At 44.8% G+C, this 20,644-nt stretch overlaps 1 protein-coding gene across 6 annotated transcripts in view; it reads left to right on the forward strand.

Annotated features, from left to right (window-relative positions):
• ERBIN (erbb2 interacting protein) overlaps positions 1 to 20,644 on the forward strand; it is a 244,021-nt gene that overhangs the window by 102,675 nt on the left and 120,702 nt on the right. For all 6 annotated transcript variants that reach the window (XM_034773471.1, XM_034773472.1, XM_034773470.1 and 3 more), the window contains 2 exons: positions 16,025 to 16,222; positions 20,222 to 20,339. In XM_034773471.1, coding sequence (XP_034629362.1) covers positions 16,034 to 16,222; positions 20,222 to 20,339 — 307 coding nt within the window. In that variant the 5' untranslated portion in view covers positions 16,025 to 16,033. The remainder of the gene's footprint in view (positions 1 to 16,024; positions 16,223 to 20,221; positions 20,340 to 20,644) is intronic.

Consider the following 20,644-nt stretch of genomic DNA (forward strand, 5'->3'; position numbering starts at 1 on the left):
CCGGTCGAGCTCCGCCTCGGTGGACTCCCGGTTGCCCTCGGCGCAGGAAGCACCGCAGCAGTCGGGCTTCAACAAGCGGTCGGCACCGACTCAGCAACCCAGCACGAGTCGGCACCGCGAAGTGTCGGCGGTACGTTACCCGATGCCGACCAGCCGTAGCCGTTCCCGGTCCCGTGATCACCGGTACCGTTCCAGGTCCAGGTCGGCGAGACGCTATTCCAGGTCCTGGTCGCGGAGGCGCTACTCCCCAAACCCGGACCGGCACCATCCTACGGCTCCGCCGTGGCCTTCCAGGTCACCGTCCGTGGTCTCGGGGACTGACTCAGACCGGTACGGCGGGTATGCCCATAGGTCACAGGCCAGCAGGGACTACGGCCATTCCCAGTGGGGCCAACCGAGCCAATGGCCATTCTGGACACCCTGGGCCTACCACCAGCAAGGGCCCCCATCGAGGGCCTCGAGATCCGGGCCATCGGGGTACCGATCCCGCTCCCCGTGGCACCGCCCGCCATCGTATAGGGAGGCAACCATCTCTAGACCACCGGAGCGGGAAGGTGTGGACTCGGCACCGAGTACGGTGCCGTCCCAGTCCCACGCTGCGGGTCAGGCCCCAGAGGAACAACTGGCTGATGCCGGGTTGCAGGACAATGAGGATGGGCAGAAGGCCCCGACCTCTTCCTTCTCACCAGACGAGGCAGTAGCGGGCACGCTGGTGTCCGGCCCTCCCCCGATTGACCATCGGGCACACCAAGACCTGCTTCGCAGGGTAGCCCTCAATCTGGGCTTGCAAGCGGAGGAGACTGTAGAACAGGACGACCCCATGGTCGATATCCTGAGCCCGGAGGGACCCTCCAGAGTCGCTCTCCCGATTATATGGACAGTACAGTCCAACTATAAGACGGTGTGGCAAACGCCGGCCTCCAGTGCACCGACTGCAAGAGGCGTGGAGAGGAAATACTTCGCCCCATCTAGAGGGTTTGACTTCCTCTTTTTACACCCGTCCCCATGTTCGCTGGTGGTCTCGGCGGTCAACGACAAAGAGCGTCATGGCCAGCAAGCTCCTGCCCCCAAGGGCAAGGAAGCTAAGCAATTGGACTTGTTCGGGAGGAAAGTCTATTCATCTGGGGGCCTCCAACTGAGGATCGCCAATCAACAGGCGATTCTAAACAGGCACAATTTTAACTCTTGGGCATCAGTTGCCAAGTTTAAGGACTCCCTCCCACCTGATGCGCATCAGGAGTTCACGGCCCTGGTGGATGAGGGAATGGCAGTGGCCAAGACCTCATTGCAGGCCTCCCTTGACTCAGCCGACGCTGCGGCTAGAACAATTGCGTCAGGAGTCGTGATGAGGCGTTCGGCGTGGTTGCAGGCTTCAGGTCTCCCGCCAGAGGTGCAGACCACGCTGCAGGACCTCCCGTTTGAAGGTTCGGGCTTGTTTTCTGACCAAACGGACGCCAGGCTACATAGCCTTAAGGACTCGCAAGCAACCCTTAAGTCGTTGGGTATGCACACTCCGGTGACGCAGCGTAAGCCCTTTAAACCCCAGCCACCGCAAAGGCAATACCACCCTCGCCCCCGGCACGAACCATACCGCCGTCGAGGCAGGGATAACAGGCGGAGACGTAACAATACGCCTAACCAGGGCCAGAGTCATGGCCAGGGCAAGCCGCAGCCAGGGAATAAACCAGGCTTTTGAAGCTATGCCCAAGGACCGCGTACCACATTCTATACCGGATCCTCCTCTGAATTTCAAAGACCGCCTGTCCCATTTCTACCAGGCATGGTCGCGCATAACATCGGACCGCTGGGTCCTGCGCACAGTGAAGGCGGGCTATACCATCCAGTTTTCCTCACCCCCTCCCTGCCATCCCCCTTCCCCGTCCCTCTTCAGGGACCCCTCTCACGAGCAACTTCTCACGCAGGAGGTACAGACCCTTCTCGCTGCTGGAGCAGTAGAAGAGGTCCCACCAGACCTAAGGGGAAAAGGATTCTACTCCAGATACTTCCTGATCCCCAAGGCAAAAGGGGGCCTTCATCCTATTTTGGACCTGCGCGATCTAAACAAGTTTCTGATCAAAGCGTGCTTCCGTATGGTCTCCCTTGGAACTATTATCCCATCCCTGGATCCGGGGGATTGGTACGCTGCCTTCGATATGAAAGATGCCTATTTTCACATCGCAATCAATCCGGCCCACAGGCGGTTCCTGCGCTTCGTGGTCAACCAGCACCATTTCCAATTTACGGTCCTGCCCTTCGGCCTGGCATCAGCACCACAAGTGTTCACAAAATGCATGTCCGTGGTAGCAGCCTTCTCTCGAAAGAGAAGGATGCGCGTGTTCCCGTACTTGGACGATTGGCTTCTCGCGGGCAGGTCGGAGGCCGAGGTCCGATCTCACGTGTCGCTGGCCTTGCAGATGTTCGACAAGCTCGGCCTACGGGTCAATGTGCCCAAGTCCAAGTTAGTCCCCACACAGAGACTGGACTTCATAGGTGCAACCCTGGACTCGGTGGCCGCGCAGGCAAGCCTACCAGAGGCACGGTTCCTGGCAATTCAGAGGGCCGTAAGCTCAGTCCAAAAATTCCCCACGACAACGGCAAGGTGTTGCATGCAGCTCCTGGGGCATATGGCAGCTTGCACACACGTGGTCAGACATGCTCGCCTAAGGCTCCAGCCTTTACAGTTGTGGTTCGCACAAACGTACCGCCTCAACAGAGACCCATTGGATCAAGTAGTAACGATCCCAAGCCAGGTGTTGGGCTCGCTCCGCTGGTGGCTCGATCAACAACAGGTCTGCGAAGGGATCCCCTTCGCTGCCCCACAGCCCACTCTGACGTTGGTAACAGATGCATCAGACCTGGGTTGGGGAGCGCACCTGGGGGAACTTCGGACCCAGGGGCTGTGGTCCGGAGAAGACAAGCTGCTTCACATCAATCTGAAGGAGCTAAGAGCGGTTCGCCTCGTCTGTCAGACCTTCCACGCCACCATAGAAGGTCACAGCGTGGCAGTCCTGACGGACAACACTACCGCCATGTTCTATATAAACAAGCAGGGCGGGTCCCGGTCTTCTCCCCTCTGTCGCGAGGCACTCCAATTATGGGACTTCTGTATAGACCATGCGATCCACCTCATCGCGACGTATCTTCCGGGGATCCAAAACGGCTTAGCGGATCGCCTCAGCCGATCCTACCGAATGCACGAATGGACGTTGAGGCGAGACGTCCTGCATTCGATCTTCCGGAGGTGGGGCTTTCCCCGGGTGGATCTATTCGCTACCAGGGACAACAGTCAATGCCCTCAGTTCTGCTCATTCCAGACCTCAGCCAGGGATCATTAGTGGATGCCTTCATGATCCCGTGGGGAGGGAGCCTGAAGTATGCCTTCCTTCCGTTCCCACTCATACACAAGGTTCTCCTCAAGACCCGCAGGGACAGGGCGACAGTCATACTCATAGCCCTGGCCTGGCCACGCCAGCATTGGTTCACGTCCCTGCCGGAATTGTCCATATCCGACCCAATCACCCTCCCCCTCCATCGCGACCTAGTCACACAAGACAAAGGTCGCCTACTCCACCCGAACCTGTCTTCGCTACATCTCACGGCATGGTATCTCTCTGGCTGAACGCTGCAGAACACAGGTGCTCTCACCAGGTTCAACAAATCCTCCTTAATAGTAGGAAGCCCTCTACAAGAGCGACCTATCTGGCAAAATGGAAGAGGTTCTCCCACTGGTGCGAGCCTCAGCGCATACAGCCTTTACAAGCCTCAGTTCCGTCGATTTTGGACTACCTACTGCACCTCAAGAATCAAGGGCTTGCGCCCGCCTCGATTAGAGTGCATTTAGCCGCCATTTCGGCTTTCCATCCGGGAGAGTTGGGGGTGTCAGTGTTCTCCAACCCCACAGTGGCCCGATTCCTCAAGGGGCTGGAAAGGGTATTTCCCTACTCGCGCCCGCCTGTCCCGGCGTGGAGTCTGAACCTGGTCCTAACAAGACTCATGAGTCCCCCCTTTGAGCCCCTAGCCACTTGCTCCCTCACGCACCTCTCGTGGAAGGTGGCGTTTCTTGTGGCCATCATGTCGGCCAGAAGGGTATCGGAATTGAGGGCCCTCACTTCGGAACCACCCTATACAGTGTTCCATAAGGATAAGGTGCAATTAAGGCCACACCCCAAATTCCTTCCAAAAGTGGTATTGCAGTTTCACATGGGGCAGGACATTTGCCTACCGGTGTTCTTTCCAAAACCCCATACGGACCCTCACCACTGCAGCCTACATACCCTGGATGTTCGAAGGGCGTTGGCATTCTACCTGGATCGGACCAGGTCGTTCCGCAGAACACCTCAGCTGTTCATTGCTATTGCGGAACGTATGAAAGGCTTGCCTATCTCAACACAGCGCTTGTCGGCATGGATTGCGCATTGTATACGCACCTGTTATGAGCTCGCCAGTGTTCCGGCCCCAGAGATCCGGGCCCACTCGACTAGGGCCCAAGCGTCCTCAACGGCCTTCTTGGCGCAGGTCCCTATCCAGGAGATCTGTAAGGTGGCCACCTGGTCGTCCGTGCATACGTTCACAGCCCATTACGCGATCCATCATCAGACCAGAGAGGACGCGATGGTCGGCTGGGCTGTGCTACAGTCAGTTGTACCTTGACTCTTACCCACCTCCAATGGTAAGCTTGGTAATCACCTAATGTGTAATGGACGTGAACAATCACTCGAAGAAGAAAGAACGGTTACTTATCTTCTGTAACTGTTGTTCTTCGAGATGTGTTGTTCACGTCCATTACACTTCCCACCCTCCTTCCCCTCTGTCGGAGTCGCCGGCAAGAAGGAACCGGAGGGGTCGGGTCAGCAGGGATATATATACCCTGGAGCGGGCCGCCGCTCTGGCGGGAAGGAGGGGGCCCTGCCAGCCCGCCGGGAGCCGCTAAGGGAAAAAGTTTCCGACGTCCGTGCACGCGGCGCGCGTACATCTAATGTGTAATGGACGTGAACAACACATCTCGAAGAACAACAGTTACAGAAGGTAAGTAACCGTTCTTTTCAGAACAGTGCCCATGTGGACACTCTGTTCCAGAATAAAAATAAAAACACTTTATTCCAGAATAATTAGTACGCTGCTCCAATGTCCCTGCTCCAATTACTGTTTAATTATGTATACACAGTAGAACAGTTTCAACAGGAGCGACTGAGAGACTGACATCAGAATATCCTTATCTCAGTGGTTAGGCGTTTCTCCTGCAATGTGGGATACCCAAGTTCAAATTCCTTCTCCAGGTAGGGGGAATTGAACCCAAGATCTCCCAAATTCCAGGTGAGCGCTCATCTTGCCAAAAGCCAAGGAAGGAGGGCTGAAAATACTCCTTCTTTGTAAATTTTCGAAGAAGGAACCATTCTCTCCATCCTATCCTCTCCTGCTGCTGCTTCAAATGAAACCACTGCAACCAGGTCTGAATAAGGGTCGCAGCAACCCTGAACTGGTGACTACATTTTACTTCAGCAACCTGTGCAGACTCCAGGGGCTAGAGTTCTCAAGTCATTCTCCCTAGGCTCAGTCACTCAAAAAGGAGGAGCATCCAATATCACCAATCAAGGCCATAGAGTAACATGAGTGTAGGGGGTGCCCAGTCATCTTTCTGCTTTCTCCCTGTTTAATCACTACAGGGAAATCTCTTCATCCAGGAGCTGTAGCATGGATACACGGGGCTTTTGCTGCCTTCTGCCTCGTCTCAGAAAGGATCTTTTCACTTCCTCTGAGAAAGAGCTTTCCAAGAGAGCTCTTTCCTCCTCCATTCTCTCAAGGGACCTCTTCTCTGTCCTCAGTGGCAATCTTCATATTTCATTTTTTCATTTATAGGAAGTTTCCCAAAGGTTGCCAACTTCCTAACTGTACAAAACCGAACACCCTTGCCCTGCACCTTCTCCGAGGACCCCCCCCCCTCCATCTTCCCCCCGCTTCCCTCTGTCACTCGCTCTCCCCCACCCTGATTCGCTCATTTTCACCAGACTGGGGAGGGTCTTTTTTCAACCAGGTGTTTGGCTGAAAACTGGCACCTTGCAACCCTATGAGTCTCATCTTACTCAGTCTGCTGTGTAGGATCCCTATGCTCTTCACCTTCCCTTTTCTCCGAAAATCCTGTGAAAGAAGGTTAGGATGATTCTTGAAGAATGGGGTTAGTTACGATTCCCTTGTGGAACAGAAATCCTTGGGGGATGTGACAGGCCCTTGTTTCTCTCACAGTGAGCTCTTTACTGTCTGTCACTCTGTTTGGAAGATGGTGGAAAAAGGGGTGCAGATTTCTTTATTCTGTGTCCAATTTGACCAAGAATCTCCTCAGGTTCTTCAAATTGATTAGTTGATGCTTTAGTTAAAATAACATCTGCCTTTTCTTCATAGTAGAACTTTTATCAAGAATAAGAGTGTTTAACCCTGTTGTAATGACCAAATTCCAGCACTAATCAATTTTTCATAAAACTTTTTTCTGCAGTTTCAGCAGGAGAAAATTTGTTCATATTCTTTCAACCTTAAAAACACCCCAAAACATTACATAAAAGAACACCTGCACTGTCAAAAGAATACAACACAATGACTGCTGTATTCCCTCTCAGATCTGGATGTATTTTAGTTATGGGATGTCCCTCCTATTAGTAGTGCTTTGGTTGAAATCTGTTAAAGATGACCAACACTGATTTTTTTTTTTCTTTCTGATTTATAAAGATATCATGGAAGTTTTACTTTAAAGAGATCCTTCTTTGCTTGTTTATTACCATAGAGATAGCAGGATTGTCAGCTCTGGATTTTTCTGATTTGTGTGTGTGCGTGTGGTTTAATAAATATTAAAAAATGAAGATTTAAACAGTCTGAATAAAAATACCTTCTTTCAATTGTCTAATTTTCACTCTTTGCTCTTTCGAAGTCATAATTTCTCTAGTTCTGCATTCCAACATAGTCTTCCAGAGTAGACAGTACTTGAATACACGTTAAAAAATAAACAAACCCCTCCCCCCCCCAAAGCCACAAAGACAGCAACAAAATGTCTCTTTATTTGTACATAATAAAGGAACAAAGTGGACAAGCCTATTTTAAAATTCTGTTTCAGAATTTCTGGAAAATACACCATGAAACAAATCATATATCTGAGATACTCTGATGATTTCATCCTCTGGACAGATGATTTAAACTTCCTCATAGATTTCCGCCACAACTTCAGCTGCCACCACCCATTCATTAAACTCTCTAGAACTTTCCCACACTAGCATCAACTTTTTCAACACCGCACTACAATCAGCTTCAGTAATGGAATCCTATAGATAAACTACATACAAGAAACCCACGAATTAGCACACCTACCTTCACAGATCCAGTAACCATCCCAGACACACTCTTATCAAGCCAGGCATTCAGATACCACAAAATATGCTCCAAGGAGAAAGTCTGCAATATACATCTTAACACACTCAGAAATGCCTTCACCAGACCAGACTAGAGAATGGATTGCATCATGGAACAGGCCACTCAAACACCCCCCCCCCCCCCCCCAAGAGAACCTTCTTCAATATAGAAATAAAACCTTCTCCACCTGCACACCTCTAGTTGTCACCTACTACCCCCCATTGAAACCCATACCTGGGTATCATCAAACAATAACAGCCCATACTTGATGAGGACTCCATCCTGAAATAAATCTTTCCTGAACCCCCTCTTCTGGCCTTTAGGCAAGCCCCCAACCTCTCCAAGCTCATAATCATAGAATATCAGTGTTGGAAGGGACCTCAGGAGGACATCTAGTCCAACCCCCTGCTCAAAGCATGACCAATCCCCATCTAAATTATCCCAGCCAGGGCTTTGTCAAGCCTGACCTTAAAAACCTCTAAGGAAGGAGATTTCACTACCTCCCTAGGTAACCCATTCCAGTGCTTCACCTTGCTCCTAGTGAAAAGGTTTTTCCTAATATCCAACCTAAACCTCCCCCACTGCAACTTGAGACCATTCCTCCTTGTTCTATCATCTGCTACCACTGAGAAGAGCCTTGATCCATCCTCTCTGGAACCCCCTTTCAGGTAGTTGAAAGCAGCTATCAAATCCCCCATCATTCTTCTCTTCTGCAGACTAAGCAATCCCAGTTCCCTCAGCCTCTTCTCATAAGTCATGTGCTCCAGCCCCCTAATCATTTTTGTTGCCCTCCGCTGGACTCTTTCCAATTTTTCCACATCCTTCTTGTAGTGTGGGGCCCAAAACTGGACACAGTACTCCAGATGAGGCCTCACTACTGCTGACTAGAGGGGAATGATCATATCCCTCGATCTGCTGGCAGTGCCCCTACTTATACAGCCCAAAATGCAGTTAGCCTTTTTGGCAACAAGGGCCCACTGTTGACTCGTATCCAGCTTCTCGTCCACTGTAACCTGTAGGGCCTTTTCTGCAGAACTGCTGCATAGCCATGCGGTCCCTAGTCTGTAGCAGTGCATGGGATTCTTCCATCCTAAGTGCAAGACTCTGCACTTCTCCTTATTGAATTCATCAGATTTCTTTTGGTCCAATCCTCTGTGTCTAGGTCCCTATGTATCCTATCCCTACCCTCCAGGGTATCTACCACGTCTCCCAGTTTAGTGTCATCTGCAAACTTGCTGAGGGTGCAGGCCTCGCCATCCTCCAGCTCATTAATGAAGATATTGAACAAAACTGGACCCAGGACCTACCCTTGGGGCACTCGGCTTGATACTGGCTGCCAACTAGACATGGAGCCATTGATCACTACCCATTGAGCCTGACGATCTAGCCAGCTTTCTATCCACCTTATAGTCTATTCATCCAGCACATAATTCTTTAACTTGCTGGCAAGAATACTGTGGGAGACCGTATCAAAAGCTTTGCTAAAGTCAAGGAATAACACATCCACTGCTTTCCCTTCATCCACAGAGCCAGTTATCTCGTCATGTAAGGCAATTAGGTTAGTCAGGCATGACTTGCCCTTGGTAAATCCATGCTGACTATTCCTGATCACTTTCCGCTCCTCTAAGTGCAAGAAGCAAGCCCCTCACAGACCAGGACACACCAACTCAGAATGACACCAGACTCTGCCAGAACAACAGATGCAAAGCCTGCAGTGATATCTCCACTGCTACAGTGATCAACACCTCCTACAACACACTTATCAAGATCCATAGGTCCTACATGTGGTGTGCCTCAGCCAGTGCACTAAATGCCCCAATAACTATGTGGGTGAAACCAGATAATCTATACTTTTGAATGAACTTGCACAGAAAAATGAAAGAAAAATAGCATCCATATCACTTATGGGTGAACACTTTTCACAAATTTCAGAGTAGCAGCCGTGTTAGTCTGTATCCGCAAAAAGAACAGGAGTACTTGTGGCACCTTAGAGACTAACAAATTTATTAGAGCATAAGCTTTCGTGGACTACAGCCCACTTCTTCGGATGCATATAGAATGGAACATATATTGAGGAGATATATATATACACACATACAGAGAGCATAAACAGGTGGGAGTTGTCTACCAACTCTGAGAGGCCAATTAATTAAGAGAAAAAAAACCTTTGAAGTGATAATCAAGATAGCCCAGTACAGACAGGTTGATAAGAAGTGTGAGCATACTTACAAGGGGAGATAGATTAAATGTTTGTAATGGCTCAGCCATTCCCAGTCCTTATTCAAACCGGAGTTGATTGTGTCTAGTTTGCATATCAATTCCAGCTCAGCAGTCTCTCGTTGGAGTCTGTTTTTGAAGTTTTTCTGTTGTAATATAGCCACCCGCAGGTCTGTCACTGAATGACCAGACAGGTTAAAGTGTTCTCCCACTGGTTTTTGAGTATTTTGATTCCTGATGTCAGATTTGTGTCCATTGATTCTTTTGCGTAGAGACTGTCCGGTTTGGCCAATGTACATGGCAGAGGGGCCTTGCTGGCACATGATGGCATATATCACATTGGTAGATGTGCAGGTGAACGAGCCCCTGATGGTATGGCTGATGTGATTAGGTCCTATGATGATGTCACTTGAATAGATATGTGGACAGAGTTGGCATCGGGGTTTGTTACAAGGATAGGTTCCTGGGTTAGTGGTTTTGTTCAGTGATGTGTGGTTGCTGGTGAGTATTTGCTTTAGGTTGGGGGGTTGTCTGTAAGCGAGGACAGGTCTGTCTCCCAAGATCTGTGAGAGTAAAGGATCATCTTTGAGGATAGGTTGTAGATCTCTGATCATGCGCTGGAGAGGTTTTAGTTGGGGGCTGAAGGTGACAGCTAGTGGTGTTCTGTTATTTTCTTTGTTGGGCCTGTCTTGTAGGAGGTGACTTCTGGGTACTCGTCTGGCTCTGTCAATCTGTTTTTTCACTTCAGCAGGTGGGTATTGTAGTTTTAAGAATGCTTGATAGAGATCTTGTAGGTGCTTGTCTCTATCCGAGGGATTGGAGCAAATGCGGTTATATCTTAGAGCTTGGCTGTAGACAATGGATCGTGTGGTGTGTCCTGGAAAAGTGTCGCTTTTCACAAAGCGATCACTCCATATCTGATCTCTCAGTCCTCATTGTCAAAGGCAACCTGCACAACACTTTCAAAAGATAAGCCTGGGAGCTTAAATTAATAACTTTGTTGGACACTAAAAATCATGGTCTTAATAAAGACACTGGATTTATGGTTTATTACAACAACGTGTAACCCACTAATCCCTCTTTTTTTCTATGCCAACAGGGGTGTTAACAGGGCACTTCACCTTCAATGGTCCCGTAGATTAACAGGAGTTCTCTCAACAATTTTTTTGGTGGCCTCAGAGTGTGGCCATCAACTCTTGCTGGTGGCTGCTCTGACAATTTTTCCTAAAATATTTAATTAACTTTAAGAAAAACAAATAAATATGCACATATACGTATCCAAATCATAGTAATTTATTTATGTAGGGTTTTTTGCAAACTCAATAATAAAAATAATGTACAGTTGTCTCTATTCTTAACTGGACAGAATAGAAACAAATCAGGTGCTTTAAATGTTCTTGTCTTTTTGTTTCTTTTGCATTTTTGGTTGCTTTTTTAAAGACTTGCTAGTTAGTAAGTGCGTCTGTGAAAAGTGATATTTGTTTTTATGTTAATATCACTTTTCATAGCAGCAGACTTGCTAGCAAGCTGGGATGCAGCGAAAAGTGATATTAACAAACATAATATCACATCACTTTTCACAACAGACTTACTCAGACATGGCGAGCTGGCGGAGAAATTAAGCCCGGGATGTGGGGGTGGGTAGAGAGGCAGCGGGCCAGAGGAGATGAGGGGGATGGATGGGTTACTGAGGGAGGCAGCGGGTGCCTGGGAGATGTATGGGGGGGCCAAGCGAGACAGCAGGGGCCAGATGCAGTGAGGTTGAGTGGATGAAGGGCTTGGGGAAGCAGCGGCGAGCAGTGGCAATGGAGTGGTGGTGAGCCTGAAGCTGGAGCCCTCCAGCTGTGTGACCGAAGTCCAGGGCCAGAGGACACAGTGGGGACCAGGAGTGATGGGTAGGTGCGGGGAGGAGATTGTGAGCACAGGGCTGGCACCTGTTGCTGCATGACTTGGGACCACGGCTATGGCCCCACAGCTGGACCCTGAAACCCCACGGCCGGGGGATGGAGCCCGCCACCCCAGGACTGAAGCCAGAAATCCAAGCTCCACTGCCTTCAGGAATGTGGGGAACTTCTACCAGTTGCCTGCTTCTCTGGCGTTTGTGGTTCCAGAAGGGAACAGGGTCCAACCCCTGCTTATGGCCCTGGGGGAGGGGCCACTGCTTTCCCCCAATCACTGCCCAGGAGGCTGTGGCCACACGAAAAGCACCTGGCAACCACATGTGGCTGTGGTGGCCGCATTTGAGAAACACTGCCTTAGAATATGTGTTAACTGGCTAACTACTTAAGCTCAACTGTTGGATTCAGTTTTTACCTGTTACAGTGACTATCTTTCCCAGACCTGAGGAAGAGCTCTGTGTACGTTGAAAGCTCGTCTCTGTCACGAGCAGAAGTTGGTCCAATAAAAGATATTACCTCACCCACCTCATCTAATTAAAAAATGAACACAGAGTTTTAAAGTTAAAGGTAAAGTTATTTGTGGATTACATATACATTTTTATTATGTATCAGCAAGTTAAAGCTGTTTTCAACTAACATTTTAACATACTACTGTAGTAGGAAGAGAGCCTGAGACATAAGCCCTTGTATCAAAGGCCTGGTATGAGGCAGGACCTGCTTACAGAATTTGGCAAGAACAGGGCTAATATTGCAAAAATACACATTCCTAAAAAGTGCTAGTCACAGAATACTTACGCAAACACATCCCAATATCAAATGGTACCAAAACATCCCAATATCAAGGATGGTATAAAAACATTCCCCAAAAATAACAGGTACACACTGATCCCTCTAAAAGATAAGATCAGGATGACCATATGTAATAGAAATGTTTTAATCAAACCCACATGTACAAAGTGATAAATAATAACTAGCTATGTCAGGGGGCAGTAACTACAATAACTATGTCAAAGGAGCAGTACTAACTTGTTTGTATGGGGATATAAAGATGTGTGTCAGAGGGAGTATCTCTGTCTGGCCTAGCGAAAAAAGGAAAGTCATGCTGTTCACTGAGCTGGTCCATTGTTATGGGCATACATGCATTAGTGGTCCGATAGAGTCTGTGGGATATCAGTACTGTGATTTGTCAACTATAAACTTGGCCAGGTGCCTTCATCCCTTAACAAATCTTGTGGTCATTGGGCAGTTCACTCGAGGTCTGCCATACCAGCTGTCTGTGCAGGGCTGGGGCACCACACAGAGGAAATACACACACAGCCAAACATCTAACTACTACTACTTTATTGATTTTGTTCACTTTATCAATATTTTTAAATGTATTTTGATGTTAGTATTTTATTTACTAATCTGTCTGCTAAAATTGTCCCATCACTATAGTTTCTGAGGATCACCCAAGTATCTTATAATAAGTGTAGTTCTAAGTTGCATTAGCTGTTTTTTTTTTTTTTTAAGGGACCATTTGCTAGTTGTGTATGTCTGGAACCCATTATGCTCTGCCCAGTCCACTCTGTCTGAGATGCTCTCTGTGCTGGGGGGATGTGGGAAGGGGGAGAGAGGAGCTCGTAACACTGACTCTATTTCTGCTGGGATCTCCCTCATGCTGTTGGAAACCCCACCAGGGAATTTACATGCAGTCTCCAATACAAACTGTACATTCATAGTGGTCAGCCTTCTTACCAAAAAGTTTCCCTTGCAGTCGAACATAATAAAAGATCACAGTGCCAGAGTCCTCCCTGAAGGTGATATCATCTAACGCCAGTGGAGAGATTATTATGCCAATCTTATGCCTTATCAGAATCATTCACGAAACTGGAAGACAGAAAGAGTAGGGAGCTGGAGCCATCAGTCTTGCAAGGGGAAGTGATGCATGCTATTATGAAAATGAAGCCTAGGAAGGCACATTGGATAGTTAATGTACTAGCATAATTGTTAAAGCGTTTGGTGACTGCTGTATCTATCTCATGTGGAAAATTTGCAATGATGTTTGGACGAAGGGAACCTTCATGGCATTAAGAAACAATCATATCATCTCCCTGATATTGCATGTGAGCAAAGTTGTGTTCTGCTTAATCCAGATATGCATTAAGTTAATGATAAAAGTGGAACTACCACCACAACAGAGAGAGACAAGGCACGTGATCAAATCATGAACATCTGCTACATCACTGAAAAATGCAGGGACTACAGTCACCCACTTATCATGTGTTTCATTGACTACGTAAAAGCATTAGATACCATCCAATATGGCCATCTTCGGAGAACAATGGCAGACATGGGGATTCCAAAGCATTTCATTGAACTCATTTTAAGTCTCTACCATGATCAGACACAGCACTGTGTGAACAGGTACAGGTGGCAATGGGTGGTTTTTCCCTGGACAGGGTGTGAGACAAGGCCTTAAGCCTTTTCAAGGTGCGGGCAGGGTATGAGACGAGCTGTGGAAGGGTGTGACAAAATGGAAGGATCTGGGGTTTCTGTTGGTGGACGCTTCTTAACTGACCTCAGATACACTGAAGATACGATGTAGCCCTATGCTACAATCACTGATGCAATGCAACAAATGTTGGAGTTTGTAAAAACAATTAGTAAGGAATATGGACTGAATATGGCAAAAAAACAAAATGCCTGGATATTGACAGGATTAACAAAAATGCAACCGACGACATGATTAATGGTCAAGTTGCTGAAGTAGGTAGTAGATGGGGTTCTACATATCCAACCAACGAGACTGTTCCAAAGAAATTAGAAGACTAGGAATGGGTTGCTTATGAAAGTTTGGAAAAACCATGGCATCTCAAAATGTGTAAAGGTTCGCTTGGTGAAAAGCTTACTTTTTTCCATAGTGACTTATGGATGTGAATTGTGGAAAATAAATGCTGCTGACAAGATGAAAATTTAAGCTTTTGAGATGTGGTGGTGGTAGCAAATGTTCTTGCGTACCTCCTGGTTCGAAACCTTTCCCCCGCACCCCCCCGCCAAAAAAAATATTAGTTGGCAATATTATTTATTTATAATATTAGAAATCAGCAGGTGCAAATTTATGTACTTTAGTCACATGAGGCATATAGATGGAAATAACTTCAAGAAATTTAGGGAAGGAATGGTGGTGGCCGTTGTAGTATGGGGCAACCAGCAAGGAAATGGATAGATGTCTGTGTGCTTGAAGTTAACAATAGATCAAGAAAGCATCTGAAAATTCTGCTATGATGTCACCAATATTCAGACATGAATAAATGGATTTTACTTTACTTTATTCCAATCCCTGTGTACTGATTAGGCAAAGAGATTTATCTTGATTTAAATAACAAAAAAGACAACTATACAAAGCCTTATTTTAATACTGCTGGACTTTTGTGTAATATTAATTATTCAGTAAGGAACTCTGACAGCCTGCCATCTACAAAAGGCTGCTTTTCCACCCTTTCACGATAGATGGAAATTCAGGCACTATAATAATACTAACACTCATTCATGAGTTAAATAATTTTTGGAAGGTAAGGCATCACCACAAAATGGGTTCCAGATGAGCGAAGTGTAATTTGGAATATGTAGCAGACTAGATGTTCACATGATCGAATTTGTAACTGCATAAATTCAAAGGTGGATCATAGATTGCAGTTACCTTTTGCACCGCCAAAAAAAAAAAAAAGTTGGGTTGATTGTTTTCCATCAAAATCTTTTTCCTATTGGCTATTCATTTACTTTTAAGAAGTAAAACAAATGTTTAATGGCTTTTTTGGTAAAATATGTATTTTGTGAAATTTTCCAGACTGCGGGTGGAATTGCAGAAAATGAACAGAATTCCTGTGTCTGAGCAACTTTTTAAGTGTTTCTTTATAGTGCAATTTTTAGTGGCAGTCATGTTTGTAGTTGGATCAATTTACAGAAACCATACTGGTTCATTATCTATGTCCTACTTTTTGAATGAGCTCAGGGGTGAAAACCTTATCTCCTAGAAATGCATGGCTGGAAGGGACCTCAAGGTCATCTGGTCATCCCCAACAGGTGTTTGTCTAATCTGTTCTTTAAAATTTCCAGTGATGGAGATTCCACAACCTCCTTTGGAAGCCCAATCCAATACTTAACTATCCTTATAGTTAGAATGGTTTTCCTGATATGAAATATAAAAGCACCTCTTATAAGAAATGTCTAATTAATTTTCTAGGAACTAAAGCATAATGCTCCTGAGAAAGTGAAACTTTGCTGTAAGAAGCAGAGGTATCAGTTTGATACTTGTTTTTTCTCTTTTTAAAAAAATTAAAAATTTAGAGCCTGATTTTCACCACTGCCAATCAGCCACAGTATCCTTTTTTTCAATGGAAGTTGCAGGTGATCTGCAGTCCTTAAAATGTAAAAATTCTAAACTTTGTGTCTAATAAGCTGTTGAGGTAAAAAAACTATATATATTAGTTTCTCAAAATCTAAAGTTAATTCAGAAACCTAATTTTTGTTTACAGTGCCTGAAAATGACAACAAAGCGGAACTTGTTTGTGCGGTTGGTGCCATGCCGCTGTCTGCGTGGAGAAGAAGAAACTGTCACTGCACTTGATTATTCTCACTGCAGCCTGGAACAAGTGCCGAAAGAGATATTTACCTTTGAAAAGACCTTGGAAGAACTCTATTTAGATGCAAATCAGATTGAGGAGCTTCCGAAGGTATGATGTTGGGGTTTATTTTTTGTGAGGTGTATTAACCCTGTTATTTTACTACATCTATAGTATACAGCAGTGGAGTAATAATTCTAAGTCTGTTGTCATTGAGGGCTCTCGTAGGTGACCAACTTCCATTTTCAACTCACCAGTTTAAACTTCTTAATATGTAACTGAAGAGTTTGTTGTTTTTGCTTCTTTTCATCTTCATCACCAGTATATGGAAAATTTAATCATTATCCTGCCTGAATCATTTTTGAATGTTACTATGCTAGGCTCTTTAAAGGTTGACTATTTTTCACATTTATAGCTTTTGTAACCAATGGAAGTCCAAGCAATTGAAACCAAAGAGGAAGTTACTCAGTTTCTTGTTTATCACAAATAAGGTAGCAGCTTACAGTTCATTAAGCCCACTGGACGTGAGTGGGAGCAATTAAGCCAACACTACTACTAATACTACTAAGAGCTTGTCTACACTTACAGGGGGATTGACGAGCGGTGATCGATGCATCGGCGGTTGATTTAGCGGATCTAGTGAAGACCCGCTAAATCGACCACAGATTGCTCTCCTGTCAACTCCTATACTCCACTGGATCGACAAGAGTGGGCCGCCGACATCACGTAGTGTGGACCCTGATCTAAGCTATGTAGATTTGAGTTGCGCTATTCACTATAAGGCATTTTCTTCGGCTCTCAAATAATTTTTATTGCTCTTCTCAACTCCCTCTAAGTTTTTTCCAACATGTGGATACCAGAACTGTATGCAGTATTCCAGTATCTGTCTCACTAATATGACCTGTGAATCATAGACTAAAATATTGAGAAAGGGAAAGGTAGAAGGAGACTCAGGAGCATTAAAAGTATAGGAGAAAATATATATAAATTAGTATTATGTCCCCAAGAAACTGACATAACTTAAGTTAGAAAAATTTCTTGGTAGCTGCATAGTATGTCTTCTTCCAGCTAAAGAGGAACACCCCAGAGTTAGAACCAATCTTTCAAGCTAGGCAGGCTTTTGCCTACATCAAGCTTACTCAGTCTTTCAAGGCTGTAACAGACATCTGCCTAAGATAACCTCCCAAAGCTAGATTGATGTTACCTATGGTTTTTTTTTTTTAAATGTATCCAAAAATTTTAAGACTAGAGTAGGCTTTATCTACCATAGCCCCTTCCCCAGTTGGCTTTGGCCAAAATGGTGTCTTCCAGCTAACAATAAACACTGAAACTTCCTAAAGCTGCAAAAGAACTCAATTACCAGTACAGCTTTCTGGAGGTATATCTGTTAGCGGGAAGGATAAATCATTCCTGCACAAGCACATCTTATAGTTGGCTTCTACACTCCCGATGATGGATCATTGTATCAAAATACAGAAGATGAAAAAACAAAATTTTAAAACTTTTCACTTTTGTAAACCTCTCCCCCACTGCCTGTGCCATATGTTTTTCATTCTTTTCACATGAATAATTAGATAAATTTAGTATGATTTTTAAAATCTTATATAGCTATTTGCATGCAGGGATGAGCTTTTGAGCACATTGTCTTGTTGGAAATAGTAAGAAAAAGGAAAGACTCCAAAAGATGTATGCCAACCAAAGCACCTATCCAGTACATTACCCAAGGAAATCTAACTCATGAAAGCACTGATGGTGCAAGCTAGTTGATTTGTAACACGCCCATATTTCTGAAGAAAAGGTACTGTCACTACATAGACTAGAGTTAGTCTCTTGAATAATTCATCCTCCAAACTTATGGTTTGGGTGTTACATGAACATCACATTTCTGGGACTTGTTCCATGATTTGTGGTTGAAATATTGGTTTATTATGTGAGCAATGCAATCCAGTGACTTCTCGCTCGTACTCATGGCAGTTGTTGTGGCAGTCACTAAAAAGTTAAAGTAAATCTTATCTAGTCCAAACACATTCTCACTGTTTGGCCAGTGCTTCCTCAGAATTCTGTTTAAACATAAGTGAGGGGAAATGTTGCAAAAGAGAACATAATGAGTTGTGACTTACTGAAGATTGTCAGGAACCAAATCATCAACACCAATGTTATGCACGATTTGATGACAGATGACAATATTAATCTTTGGAGGAATTATTGTCCATGGACAGTGGATTATCTCTGGCCTACCTGTCATCTCCTATTTGCTATCGAACATTGACCCTTGCCTCTGATCCTCAAATTGTCTTGACTGCCCATTTGTAAAGTTTTCCAACAGGTATTATCATGCTTTCTCCCATGTGGGAAGAACTCCCCGTAAATACCTACGAAATCACTTTGTAGTCCTTTTTCAAATCCTTCCTTAAAAACTACTTTGCTGTGATATGTACAAAAACCTTGACAGTGTTTAGGCAGCCAGAGTGCTATGACCACTGCTTAACATGCTGATCAGCATCATTCCATTGTTTCCTTGTGTTTTTCCCCTCAACTTCATCTCTTTGTATTCATCAGCTTTCTCTTGTCTTATAGATCGATTGTAAGCACTTTGGAGTAGGAGCCATCTTTTCATTATATGTTTTGTACAGTGCCTAGCAAAGTGGGGCTCTGGCTGTAGTCACTACCCCAATACAAATAATTTTTGTTAATATTGTTAATGATAATGTTTACAGAGGTCATTGGCTGTATATTCTCTTAAATTAACCCATGCATATATATGCACAGTCAGACTATCCTGCTGGTCTTGATAACTTCAAAATGTTAGTCATTTCCCCTTTCCTCCACCCCCATTAAATTTCTTTAGTCTTACCTTTGAGGGAGGGGGAAATAAGGAGGCTGCATAATTTAGATTTATTTTAAATATATTTAATTTAGATTAACTTCATCCCTTTTTAAAAACTTAACACCTATCTGTGTGTGTGTTAAAGCTTGTGTTCCAGAATGGATGGTTTTAAATCCAGACTTCAGTTTTTTTATTTGTGGAAGCAAGTGTAATTGCTGTAGAAGAAGGGAATGTTGTTATGGCTGCTTAGCGCTTTTGTTTTTGGAACTCTGGTGTTCTCAGCAGTAGTAGAGAGTGCAGCCTGCTAATTTAGCAGACCTTGATATTACTTGTAGAGAAAGACCACAGGCACAGTTTGGTGACAAATGTGCTTGGCCAGATTTATTGTCCTTAAGGCACAGTTCTAACAAGCTGCACAACTTGCCAAATTCATTAACACATGAGTGCACTATGGCAAGGAGTGGCTCAGTTATCAGGAATTTTTGCTGTCCCCTCACCGACGCAAATGGTGATATTTATAGACTGAGACAAACAACTGGGATAAACAATTTAGGTACCACTTTACATACTACCTTATGTGTTTTGTGACATTTGTTTATCTCCACTTGTTTCTGATATCTTGGAGAAAACATTTCTATTTATCCATCTCTATTTATCCATCTTATTTTGTATTAGATTGGGGTATATTTGTACTACCCTTCTAAAATATATTTATGTAAATATTTAATGCCTAGTACACTAGCAACAACTTTGCAATGTAACAAACAGTGAACTTGTAAGCATTTACTTTAATACATGGCCTGACTTTGGTTTACAGCCTCTGATGCAAGCTTCAAATTTTGCACCAGAGCTAGTGCTCCAGGCTCGCGCGCGCTCTCTCTCTCTCTCTCTCTCTCTCTCTCTCTCTTCCTCTCTCCCCTACAATTGCTTCTGCTTTTTTTATTTATAGGTTTGAGAATTGTTGGGCATTTTGACTCTGACACGTGAATTTTAGTATTCCTCATTACTACATATTAGCTCTAGCTAATGATTTCTGCAGCATTGGAAGGTGTTTGTAGAGAGCATCTAACAAGTGTTTGCCACACTTTGCTGGCTCTAGACAGTTACAGCTTTTCACTAATGCACATTTTGTAATTCAGTAATTCACTAAATTTAAAACAAAAATTGTTTCACAAATATCCTGTTTTTCTAGTGAGAAGGTCAGAAGTTAAAAAGGATTAAAAACAAAAGATATATACAGAAAACTGAAAGATGCTCAGTCACTTTTTTCTTTGTTTCAATAGCAACTTTTTAACTGTCAATCCCTGCACAAGCTGAGTTTGCCAGACAATGATCTAACAACTTTGCCAGCATCCATTGCAAATCTCATTAATCTCAGGGAACTGGATGTCAGCAAGAATGGTAAGTTATTTTATTTGTTACGTTTTAGAGGAGTGAAAGAGCAAAACAGTATGAATATACAGAATCGCAGAGGCAACTATTACTTTCAGAAAACACTTGTCTTAATATTAAATATAAATCACCAGCCTAAGTGACTGTCAAACTTACTGTATGGAAAAACGTTGATTGTAATGTGTCTGTGTGACATTTATTATTTTCAGAGGTATAAAAAATAAAATAAACTGTTTAGTTGGAACTTTGTGGTTCAGTATAAAAAAAAATTGATAGAGGAATGAAATACACTGATCCTGCAAACTTAAACATAC

The sequence above is a fragment of the Trachemys scripta genome, chromosome 6 (assembly GCF_013100865.1).
Source record: "Trachemys scripta elegans isolate TJP31775 chromosome 6, CAS_Tse_1.0, whole genome shotgun sequence".
Taxonomy (NCBI): Eukaryota; Metazoa; Chordata; order Testudines; family Emydidae; genus Trachemys; species Trachemys scripta.